Raw genomic sequence first — 12,802 nt, 5'->3', positions numbered from 1 at the left:
CAGACAGCCCTTCTTCTGTGTTCTCTCTCCTTCTTTATGGTTCTCTTCCCTGTCACGGTTCTCTTCATATTTCACTCACTTCCTTTTGGAGTTCCTAAATGGCACAAATAGTTAAAACCCAACTGCTAACTGAAAGGTTGGAGGTTTGAGTCTATCCAGAAATGCCTTGGAAGAAAGGCCTGGTGATCTACTTCTGAAAAGTCACAGTCATTCAAAACCCTGTGGAACCATTACTGAACATTTTGATCAAAGATTCGTTTGCCAAATCCTGATCAAAAGGGGGGAAAATGCAGAAGTTCAAATTGTCATGGAATCCGGATTTTCTGGAGCCATTGAGGTTGAGTGAATTCCCAAAACTATTGCCCTGAGATAATCTTTAAACCTTAAACTGAAAATATACCCTGAAGTCTTCTTTAAATCAAGTAATAGTTTAGCTTAACTAGTAAAGAATGCCTGCCTTGAGCATTGTACTCTTTTAAAGAACTATCTATATGGGATCAAATTGATAGTAGCAACTTGAAAGATTAGATAAGAAGCTTAGGGGCCAGTGAGTTTGTGTTAATGTAGGAGGAACAATTTGGAAAAGGAGGGTGAGAATGGTTGCAGAACTTGAAGAATATAATCAATGTTAATGAATTGTAAATGTAGACATTTTTGAATTGGTATATGTTCTGCTGTGTATATTTCCAACAACAAAAATAAAATATATGTATACATTTAAAATAAAACCCTATGGAGCACAGTTCTACTCTGACACGCTTAGGGTCACTCTGACACACTTAGGGTTGCCAGGAGTGGGAGTCTACTCGGCAGCAACTGGTAAGTGCCCTTCTAGGGTTCCGGTTCTTCATCTCAACCACTGATTCAGGCCCTTGGTCAATCAGTTGTCCTGTGAAGTACTTTAGGTCTTAAATGTCTCAAAAAGCCATGAAGGTAATTGGACTCTCTAATCCAGTCTTAGAAGGAGATCTCCAGAAGGCAAGCAAACGTTCTCTTAATTAAGTAGAACAGCTCTTAAAACTACAGAGTATTTATCTCCCCACCCCCCATCTTACCAAGAATTCCCTCCTGTTTTCCTAGTTTGATGTGGCTCGGCACCGAGGCCAGGTAGGCTAGGAAGAAGAAAAGCTAGTGATTCATGTAGGTAATATTTTCCTAAAAGGAACTCATACTGTACATTCTGAGACAGGGAAGTCAATTTTCAGGCATCATGTAACTCCTGCACCATGGCAAACGTTCTTCCTACATGCCAGAGGCAATATGGTAGTTAATGCTTTGGCACCTGGTAGTCCTGGATTAAGGAGCCCTGGTTGCACCGTGGTTGAGAGCTTGGCTATTAATCGAAAGGTTAGTGGTTCGAACCTACCCAGTGCAGATGAAAGACCTGGTGATCTGTTTCTGTAAAGCTTAGAGCCAGAAAGCCCTATAGAGCAGTTCTGCTCTGACACATGGGGTCATTATGAGTTGGAATTGATTCTGTGGTACCTAACAACAACAGGCATGTGTTGGAGTCCTGGCTCTACCACATGCTTGTATGTGGCCTTGAAGAATTTACTTTTCTGCACCGCCTTTTGTCTTTAATGGTCATTCAATCATGAAGATGGAATGATTACTATACATAAAGCAGTTAGCACAGTGCCTGGCACATTGTACTTGTTATTGTTAGGTGCCGTCAAGTTGGTTCCAACTCATAGCGACCCTCTGGCACATAGTAAGTATCAAATAAGGGGTAGGTATTGTGATGATTCTGCTCTGAGCAGCATTGTTTCATAGGCTTCAGAGAGAAATTCCCTCTGCCATTAAATGAATTAATGTATATAAAGTGTTTGAAGCAGTGCCAACCACCCACTAAGCACGATGTATGTGTCCATTGTGGTAGTTGTGATGGTGTTTGTTATTTGCGTGTTTTTTTTCTCTGAACTGCCAATGAAATATTTGGATTTGGTCTCTGCTTTGCTTTATACTATTTGCCACCCATGTTTAGAGGACATTCTTTGATAGAAATAGCTGCTAAACAAAGGAAAAGAGAGAGGTGCTATTTAGAGATTGTCCTCACCCTAAAGTCTACCTACAGCATTTTCTCCTTTGTCAACCAAAATTAAATTTGAATTCATAGAAACACAAGGAATGAAAGAGGAAAAAATTACAAAAGTCTTTTTGCCCCTGGAACATTTATTTTAATCCTGAATGCCTGGTTCTATTTCTACTTAGAAAATAAGTTCTTTCTCCACGCCCAAATTGACCTTGTGAATAGGTAGCAACCAAATTACTGAGATTTTGAGTTTCCCGTAATTCCCTCTGCACCAGACTAACTCCTCTATTATTTTGTAGCTGTTTGTAAAGATCCAGTGTAAAGAGAATTTTTTCTCTTGCTTATAATGATGACTAAAACTCAAGATGTGAGTTTGAATCCAGGCTTCACTATTTATTAACTGTGTAAGCGAGTGTCTTAACCTGTCTTGGCTTCAGTTTCCTCAGTAGTAAAATAGAGTTGTTGCAGGCAACGAATGAGGTAGTCCATTTAAATCTGTATGTCCAGTACCTGAGCATGGTAAATGTTCAATGTGTGTTACCTTTTTCTTATCACCTGACTTCCTATCACTTGGCTTATTATCACTTTCAAACCATATCTTAGTCTCCTGTTAAAGTGTAAGTGCCTATAGGAAGTTCTTAGCTCAATTTTCTCAATATGAGGTCTGTGATATCTTAGAGTTGACAGCTCTACCCACCTTTAACACCCTTAGGCCTACTAAATGCTGGTATCCACCTCCACCCCTCTTGACAACTCACAGAATCCCGTCCCATTTCCAGACACCACTGAGATTGTAGCTCCCTAGTTGGGGAACCACATTAATATTATACTTTTCAATATTAATCAGGTGGTTCTCAAATGTGATGAAGGAGTGCCTAGTAAGGGGTCAGAGGTGCCAGCACGGGAGCAGAGAAGAGAGCGCTAGAACAGGGGGAGATAGCGCAGAGCTGAGTAAAACCTGCTTCACAATTTTGCACAGTCCCGTCCTCCTTTCCAGACACGCACTTTTTCCCTTCTCTTTGGAAAACAAGGGGAAGGGAAGATTGCCAGTAGATACCTTAAAATACCGTTCAATAGCACATCTGGATGGGAGAAGGGGTGTAGCTTTGGGAAACTTCCTAATGTTTTTCACTATAACTCAGTCCTTCTATTGGGGAACACTTTTGACCAAAAACTAAACCAGCTTTATACCTGCCAGGAATGAGAGTAAGTTAAGAGATACAGTGAGTTCAAATACTGACCAGTGCATAGAGTTCTTTCTTTCCAGTTGCTGTTGAGTTGACCTCAACTCATGGCAACTCCATAAGTGTCAAAGAAGAGTTGTGCTCCATAGGATTTTCAGTGGCTGGTTGTTTTGGAAGTAGATCAGTAGGCCCTTCTTCTGAGATACCTCTGGGTGAACTCAAACCTCCAACCTTCCATTTAGCAGCTGAGGGCTTTAACCATTTATACCAACCAGGAACTCCAAACTCTAATACATAGTAATATAGCTCTCACCCTTAACATGTCTGAATGATATGTTAAGGCAGACTTTGCATAATCACACTGATTTTGTAAAGAGAATTCAAGGAGGAACCATCCCATGGCTCATGAGGCAAAGGTGGCACGGTGGAGAATTTCCAGTAGCACTTGGACCGATAGACACCAACACACTTCTTGGCATATGTACAGGATCCCCATCACCACCTCCTCCATCCGCCAGGCCAGCACAGGGACGTTACCAGCTTCCTGCCGAGAACAGAAAGCAGCCTGTGGGCACCTTCACTCCCTCCTCCAGACTTACAGGAATCAGGCCTTTGTCACCAACCTTTCTCCACCCACTCAGGAAAAGAGGAGACAGATCTTTGGCATCCATTTTGAACAATGGCCAAGCCTAAATCAGTTCCAAAGGCCTAAATGAGAATAGAACTTTTGGCCAGATACTAGAGGATTTTTCATTTGCTTGGGTGGGAATTTTATTTCATGGGTATAGGTGAGAAGCCCTGATCAATGCATTAAGAAAAAAAAATTTTTTTGTTTTGGTGGAAGTACACACAGCCAAAGGCAAGCCATTTCAACAATTTCTATGTGTACAATTCAATGACAATGGTTACATTCTTGAAGTTGTGCTACCGTTCTCACTATCCTTTTCCGCATTATTCTACCAGCATTATCTTCAACTCGCTGTCCCCTAAGCTTCCCATTCAACCTTTTGAGTTGCCGTTGTTCATTTGATCTCACATAAATAATTCTCAAAGCAGACATACTTTACTAATGAGAATAAATTGTTTTTTTTGTTTTTTTTTTTTGGTTCAAAGAAGATTTCAAGGGATAGTTTTGATTTAAGGTTTAAAGTTTAAAAATAATCTCAGAGCAATAGTTTTGGGAGCTCATCCAGGCTCAGTGGTTCCAGAAAATCTGGATTCTGTGGAGAATTTGGAATTCTGTTCTACTCCCCGCCACCCTTTTTTCTTTTGCTTTTTAAAGAAATTCCTCGATTTATTTTATTTTTGTTGTTGAGAATATATACAACAGAACCATACACCCATTCAACAATTTCTACATGTACGATTCAGTTACACAGTTTACATTCTTCAAGTTATGTAACCTGGCTTTTGGTCCTGGCCTCTTCCCTGCTTTCAGGAAAAAGGACACTTTGAGCACAGACTAGAGAATTGAGTTATGACGGGTAAACCCTCTCCTCAGCCCTTAAAAGAAATGCTGGTCTGTTTGACCCTCTCTTACTGCACTATGGTCAGATCTGTCCCTGTCCTGTGTGTACAAGGCCCATTGGGCTCCTTGTCCCCAACCAAGACCAGTTGGTCCCTGTACAGGGTGGTAGCATTGACGTCAGCCCTCGTGGTGGAGGAATTAGCTGAGGCCCAAAGGGAAAAGAGGCCAAAAAAAGAAAAATTCAATCCAGCAAGACCACAGCTTTTTTTTTTTTTTTTTATGGGCTCTCAGCAGCTGTTAAGCTTTGCTGGATTTCGATAGTAAGGAAGTTTCTAAAAATAGAACTGTGCAATGTCAGAGTTAATGGGATCACAGCAATAAAGTATCTCTACTACCAAGAAATCTGACTTTATTAACCTGACGAGAAAGTTGCTCTGTGTCCTGCAGACAGTGTGCTTCTCTACTGGGCCTTCCCCTTCTTGATTGTTAACCCAACACATTTCATTTGAGAGGAAAGGCAAGTATGTCTGAATCAGGGTAAACACAATGAACGAGAGGTATGTTTAAAAGAATGTTCTTTATCCAAGCCAGGGCAAACCAAAGGTTGAATCAAAGGCTAGCATCTTGCCAAGAGATGAAGAAAGGGGCAGGGTGTCTGGTCATTCTGCTGTTATGGGTCTCTGCCATGGCCACCACTGCAACCCAAATTCCTGCAGTCACAATGTTCACCCTCCTATCCCAGGCTCTTTTCTATCATTGCCCCCGCTGGAAAATTAGTGACGCCATTCCCCTGTCATCTCCATGCTCCCAGACAGCAGAGTAAGGAAGAGCTGCCGTAGCCATTGGAGTTTCTTCAAGAGGTGCATTTTCTCCAAACATGAGAATTAAAAGAAATCCTATGTACAAAAACAAAAAGCAGCAACCCCATTTAATTACTCGTAAATTATTCTGCTGTCTTTGACTTCACTAAAGGGTGTCTGTCATTCAGAATCACAGTGAATTCCTGAAGGAAAGACAAAATTTTAGAAACCCTGGTTGCAATGGATTCAACTATAGTTTGCTGTCTAATTTTGAGCAACTGGTTGTTCTTTGATAAACATAGATGAGAACCCCAAAGATTAATTAACATTGATGGCCGGGAGTGGCCATAGATCTGATCCAGAATTTCTTGCCTCCTTTCGATGGTGGCCTGGTGGTGCAGTGGTTAAGAGCTATGGCTGCTAATCAAAGGGTCAGCAGTTTGAATCCACCAGGTGCTCCTTGGAAACGCTGTGGGGCAGTTCTACTCTGTCGTCTAGGGTCACTAGGAGTTGGAACCAACTCAACGGCAGTGGTTTTTTTTTTTTTTTTTTCTTTTGACATCCTCAGCCTCCCTTCTTCCCTCTATTATCCTCTACCTTCATGATCACCATTTTTCCAATGCAAAAGTGTGATATAGAATGGAGGAGGGAATGGGGCACATCATATGTATGTTGTTGCCCTTGTTGGGCCTACAGCCTCCTGCTTATCACACAAAGCAAAGTGGTAGTGGCCACCCGACAATGAGACACCAAGAATCACCTGGGGGTACTGAATGAAAATGTAGGTTTCACTAAATCAGAATTTACAGGATGCATCCCTATATTGATAAACTCTTTTTAACAAATGCCCCAGTAAATTGTTACACACACAGATGTTGGAGAACCACAGCTCAGAGATGCCACCAACCAGGTCTGTCAACCCCTGGCCATCTCAGAGAAGGCTGACTTCATTAGGTTCCTTTTCTTAGCAATATCTGCAGTGGTTCTTTAATCTTGGGACTTCTATAAAAATGACAAAATACTTGAGGGAAAACTGAAACCACACAATTAAATGAACTTTATTTAGCAACTGCAAGTATACGTGGTATGATCACTTCAGAGTGGGTTACAGTATGGTTAGGTTAGCGCTATCGATTTTTACTCATCAAGCCGGGAGAGTGTACTTTAGCATGAGTGACTTCAGCAAGTGTCTACTTCCTGGTTCTGGCCCCTATGCCCTGCTTCTGTCACCATCCTTGTCTGCATCCAAACTGGTCCATGTCAGCTCTGTTATATCAGAGATTTAATACTCATTGACAAAATTCCCCAGTCTCTCCACCTACAGTTTCACCAAATCTAGACTTTAAGTCACAGACTCTTCATCAGCCATACTTCTGTGTTTCTGACTAGTTCTATCCCTCTTTGCCATTGCACGTACTGGGAAAAATGCTGACAGTGTAACACTCCTCCATTGTGTGAAATGTTTGCTGCTCTCAACCAGGAATGCCTTTACACAGCAGGATGTCCAGAGGGTTCAGGGAAAGACTTCTGTGAATCTGGGCGTGGCTGACTGAGTGTTTAACTCTTTCTCAGCATCACTTAGAAAAGTGTCGATACTTATTGCATTATTAATGTTTCCCCTTCTGTAATGTCAGCACATAGAATTTAAAACTGTACCTTGAAAGGTTGTGCTGTTTCCACTCTTGGTGTTTACCAAAGTGTGCACAGTAGTGCATGATAAGTGCCCTGTGAATGGAACTGACGACACTTGCCCTAGGCATCCAGAACAGGCTCTTTCCACTAAAGACCAAGGATAACAGGAAAGATTCCTATACTGGGTAGTATCTGGCCTTGATCCTAAAAGGGGAAGAGGGGAGGATATACATAACTGTCAGCGAGAGGTGAGATGATTCCATATAAAAGTCGCCGGTTTGGTAGGTATAAAATGTAGCTGTTGTGATTAGGGACTAACAGGTCAACTAGTTTGACTGAAACAAATAGGGAGTTAATGGAAGTAATGTTGAAAATGATTGGTGAGAGATTATACAGCATCTTCTGTGCTAGGCTCAGATATCTGGACTTGATCAAGTAAGACCTGATGAGCCAACGTCTGGGAGACATTGTTTTTAGGAGATTTTTCTGTGTATTCATAATGGGTGGGGAAGAAGGATGTCTCCTTCTCCTGTCCCACCACGTAGAGGTCTCCTATTTCTCTTTTAGACCCAGCTCAACTGTCACCTCTTCTGGGAAGCCTTTTGGAGTGACTTGCTCTCTGTAATTTGGTACCATAGTTTTTGACACATATTGCCACGCTAGTGCTCACCGTGTTATATTACAATACTTTCTGTTTCCATATGCCTCCACTGAACTTTGCTCTTGTGAAAGGCACACATATTTGTATTATGCCTTGTAGCCCTTATGCCTAGCAATGGACCAAACTGTAAGAGGTGCTTAGTAAATACCTATTGAGGTGAAACAAAAACAGATAAGAAGCCAATCAGATGATAGCAGTTTGACTGTAAAATGAGCCAGTCAAGAATGATAGACTCTCGGGAATGGAAGGGGTTTTAATGATCACCTAACCCAGTTATGCACTAGCCACTGCAAATCCCAGATAAACGATGATTCCACCATATTCCGTCCTGGGGCAGCTCTTATTCTAAGAAGTGTACAGCTGAAGGGAACCTTAGATACTACCTTATCCAAAAGATGAAGAGGTGAAATGATTGGTGCAAGATTACTCAGATAATTAGAACCAATGCTGGGAAATAGCACAGAAACTAATAATTGCCAGACATATTTAATCCTCTCCATGGAGTATATGCAGTTTACACTTGAGGATGCTAAGGCATTAAGTGGCTTGTTCAAGGCTGCACAGTTGATAAGTGGTGGAGCTGGCATACAATGACAGATTGTCTCATTCCACTTTCCAGTACCCGTGCCATCCCTGGATAAGACCCCAGGTTTTCTGAGACACTCGAAAATGTTCTTCTCACTTCTTTACGCAAACCTCGCCAAAGAATCTATTTTGAAATGCCGCCCGTTTTTCACGCCCATTTCTTTTGCTTTTCAGGAGAAAAGTATGAGCTCCATGCAGGGACTGAGTCCACCCCAAGTGTCGTCGTGCACGTATGTGACAGTGACATAGAGGAAGAAGAGGATCCAAAGACTTCTCCAAAGCCAAAAATCATCCAAACCCGGCGCCCCGGCCTGCCACCCTCTGTGTCCAACTGAGCTCACAGCTCCGCCTCGACGATAATATCCGTCTCCTCTTTATCATGCTTTTTCCCTCTATTGTTTGTTTGTGGAAAAAAAAAAATTGCCTTTAAATCCCTGGGTGTCTGGTTGTTTGAGATTCCTTCATTGTAATCAAGCCTCTTGGACAAAAGGGCTAGGAAAAGGTGATAGGTTTCCTGATCATATCATACTCCATCAAGTGTAATTCATTATTTAGAAGGTTCTAGAAAAAAAAGTAGCATTTTGTTATTAAACAGTCAGTACAGCCTGTATCTTCATTCTCTCATGTTGATCCAAGCCAGAGACACCAGTAACAAATAGCACCTGTGTTGTTTGTGAGCTGTTTCAGTCCCAGTCCTGAGGTATGTGCATTGTTTTTTCCTGGCCACTTAAATAGGACCATATGTAAACTTGACTTTGACTGCATGAGATACCCCTATCTGGTCTCACTCAGTCCTCTGCATCCCGACATTCCCAGGACATGCATGATCACCAGCATTTATTTTCATGATAACACACTAGAACTCACAGTGTCAGCATCCAGCCATGTCCTCTCTAGATTAGGAAAATGATCAGCGTCGTCCAGCTCAACAAGTCTGGGTATATTTACTGTTTTGAGTCAATACTTCATAGCCTGTTAAAATTCCTGGAAGCAAAACTGAGCTGGGCCCCAAAGATATTCCGTGATAGATTTTGAACACCACTTGCATATAGAATTTTCCCAGCCTCACTGGGGAGGCTTGTCCAGGGTGATACAGACCGATTTCAGACGAACCTATTTATTACAAAAGTTTCACAGTGTCTGAACGATTGTTTTTTTTCTCTTTGTATATTTGTATAAATGTTTCGGCTGTGCTTTTGAAATCTGGATGTTTTTTATTTAGCGATTGTTCAGCCATTAGCTGCTTAAGAACCTAATATGTGCGTTACTAGGAATGCATTCGTATACTGATACAGGTAATCTGATAATATTAACACCCCCTTATGGATAATGCTGAATTCTGAAAGGGCACAACATGTCTCACGCCAATATATATCTATGTGATTAGCCAGCATCTTTGCTATCAAGAACCCTTTGTTTTAAAATAAAGTGAAAATGCAAGTGTCAGTGGTAGACAATTGGGATGAAGCTCAATCTCCAGAATGCAGCTGAGCAGATTAAAACGGGAAGGGTGATTAAATACACGTTTGCTGATCCCTATTCATGCAAATGCCCACGTGCTTAAAAGAGTTGTTTTTGTTACATGTGATTTTTCTATTTCTCTAGCCCAAAGTGCATTACAGAAGATACACGTGTAGAACCGTTACCTTTTGCTGTATGTGCCAGGCCTCATCTCTTCCTCTACATTAATGAATTCATTTAGGTGTAAATGCGAATTGTGGTGGAGTGGGGAAATACTTTCATTACCCAAGCCTCAGAAAAACACGCAAGAACAGTAACGCAGCCAGCTGATGGATGGATTGTTGTGGTTTTTGACTAGAGTGTATTTTAGTCTCATCAGAAACTTCATAGACTGATCACGCAGAAATTCAAGTCCGTTCTACTGTGAATATAGCAATATAGTACTGGACGCAGTACAGGAGAAACTGAGGAGAGCATTGCTAGTGAAATCTTGAGTTCCCGTAAGAAAAATGAAGGCTCCTTTAAAAAAATAATAAAATCTGAGGAGTGTACAATAAGCAAGTGCTTTGGCTTTCCTTTGCTGTGGAGGTTTTTTTGTTGTTTTTCCTTGACCAATGACAGACTGAAGAGTTAATAGTGGAGAAATGATGCCCTCTAGTGGAAGAAACATTGCACTCACCTATTCAGATGACCAGAGAACTTTGACAACAGTCAGCTGTGTTTCTTAGTCGTCTGCAGATCATTTGACTTCATAAGCTACCCAGAGTTTTCAGAATGTGGGTTCTAAAGAAAGCTGGGTGAGAGAAAATGTTTGGAAATGATTTTTAATTTTTTTTAAACACATCAGACATTGGCAACCAAATGTAGTAAAAGTTGAAATGACCATTTTGTACCGTCGTAAAATGAAATCAGTGGAGTGTATAATCTGTGTGCTTCATTTTAGCGAAATTTGTTGCAAAATGACAATGTTAGTCTGTCTCAGATCAAGTAATTCTTTCATTAGATTGGGCTTGGGGAAGGTGAGAAGGGGAACTTTTGCCAGGAGAGCGGCAAGAAATGAGAAGGACTCTCTGAAGTGTTTTCAGTGGTAACTCAGCACTGTGAAAGTCAGAATTGCCTCAGCATTTCCATGATGCACATTATGCAAACCTCTTTAGCACTATTTTAAGTAAGAAATGTTTAAAAATGGAGGAGGAGATTTCCACCAACTGAATCATTTGTGCACGTGTATAGCTCAAAGAGCTTAGACTTCAAATATACCTGGTGAATGACTCTGTCCATGTGGTGTGATTTCTGTGTTGCCTTCCTGAATTCAGTATTTTTGAGGGGTTCTTGTGGGGAGTACAATTCAGCATACCATCTTCCTAAGACACATTACCAACGTATGGGATGAACCGATCTGGGATCTTCCTGAAATGCGCATTGGGGGAAGCTATGTGGCAGCCACCTCATGAGGAAAGAGAATTCTTAGCAAGGCCTGGAGGGATAGGTTGGGCTTGGATGAGGGGAGCTGGGAGAGCTGTCTGTTTTGTGACCATGCTTCAAACATCAGGGTCCTGAAAGCCATTTCAGCCCCACTAAGACACAATTTTAACATCACCCCCACTCTATTCTTTGGTTAAAAACACTGTAAGGGATCTGAGGTCTCCAAAAATCACTCTTAAAAGATTGATAAATTGGATTTCATCAAAACTGAGACCTTCTATTCATCAAATGGCACCACTAAGAGAGGGAAGAGGCAAGGCTCAGATGGAAGAGGGCATTCGCAGTGCATATAGCTGTTACCAGCCAATTGGCACTGAGTTGACTCCAACTCATGGCAACCCCATATGTGTCAGAGTAGAACTGTGTTCCACTGGGTTCTCAATGGCCGATTTTTCAGAAGTAGATTCCCAGCCCTTTCTTCCAAGGTGCTTCTGGGTAGGCTCTAACCTCCAACCTTTGATTTAGCAGCCAAGCTTGTTAACCATTTGCTCCACCCAGGGACTCCTATAGCTGTCAAGTAACTCATATCCAAAATGTAAAAACACCTACCAATCAATTTAAAAAAAGGTAGACAATCCATTTTTTAATATTTTTAATGAACAAAATAGCTAAACAGCACTTAACACACAGAGGCAAGTCACACACACACAAGGATATCCAAATGGCCCATAAACATTAAAAAAGCATTCAACATCACTTGTCATCAGGGAAAGGCAAACTAAAACCTCAAAGAGATATACCACACACCCATCATATAGCTAAAATTAAGTCTGGGGGAATATTACGTGCTGGTGAAGATAGGGGACAAGTAAAACTCATACATTGCTGGCAGTAGTGTAAAGTGGTATAGGCACTTCAGAACACTTCGGCAGTATCTACTAAAGCTAAACATACGCCTATCCAGGAGCAATTCCACTCCAGGGCATACAACCAGCAAAGATGAGTGTCCACGTCTACCAAAATACATATACAATACTAGCAATAGCCAAATGTCCAAATATAACCCAAATGTCCTTCAACTGTAGGATGGATAAACTATATTTACTCAAAGGATATTGTAATAAGACAGATTACCGATACATATCACAACACGAATGGGTCTCAAAACCATACTTGAGGGCCAAAAAAAGCCACACATAAAAGAATATATACAGTATGACTCTATTTATGAAGTTAAGAAACAGTCAAAACTGATCTGCATTGATAGAAATTACAGTGGGCTTACCTTTTGGGGGCAATCAACTAAGAGGAGATACAAAAGAACCTCCAGGGGTACTGGAACCATTCGGCATCTCGATCTGCATCTCCCATCTACATTTTACATACGTAAGAGTTATTCAAAATTTGTGCAGTATATTGTATGTAAGTTACACCTCAACTGAAACAAAACCACTATGAGAATAGGGAGGAAGGGGCAATTAGTTTGCTGAAGAAGAGGATTTTGAAAGTCTACGTTATTAAACGCACACTTCATCTCTCTTACGTCTGTGAGAC

General features: G+C 41.2%; 1 protein-coding gene across 2 annotated transcripts in view; it reads left to right on the top strand.

The window, feature by feature from the left end:
• The window catches only part of RCAN2 (regulator of calcineurin 2), a 345,573-nt gene extending 334,474 nt beyond the window's left edge, over positions 1 to 11,099 (top strand). For both annotated transcript variants that reach the window (XM_010587302.3, XM_064286929.1), the window contains exon 5: positions 8,537 to 11,099. In XM_010587302.3, coding sequence (XP_010585604.1) covers positions 8,537 to 8,697 — 161 coding nt within the window. In that variant the 3' untranslated portion in view covers positions 8,698 to 11,099. The remainder of the gene's footprint in view (positions 1 to 8,536) is intronic.
• Positions 11,100 to 12,802: the final 1,703 nt, after the last annotated feature.

The sequence above is a fragment of the Loxodonta africana genome, chromosome 1, assembly GCF_030014295.1.
Source record: "Loxodonta africana isolate mLoxAfr1 chromosome 1, mLoxAfr1.hap2, whole genome shotgun sequence".
Classification (NCBI taxonomy): domain Eukaryota; kingdom Metazoa; phylum Chordata; class Mammalia; order Proboscidea; family Elephantidae; genus Loxodonta; species Loxodonta africana.
Note: the sequence above shows the minus strand (reverse complement) of the source record. Positions and strands in the feature narration are given on the sequence as shown.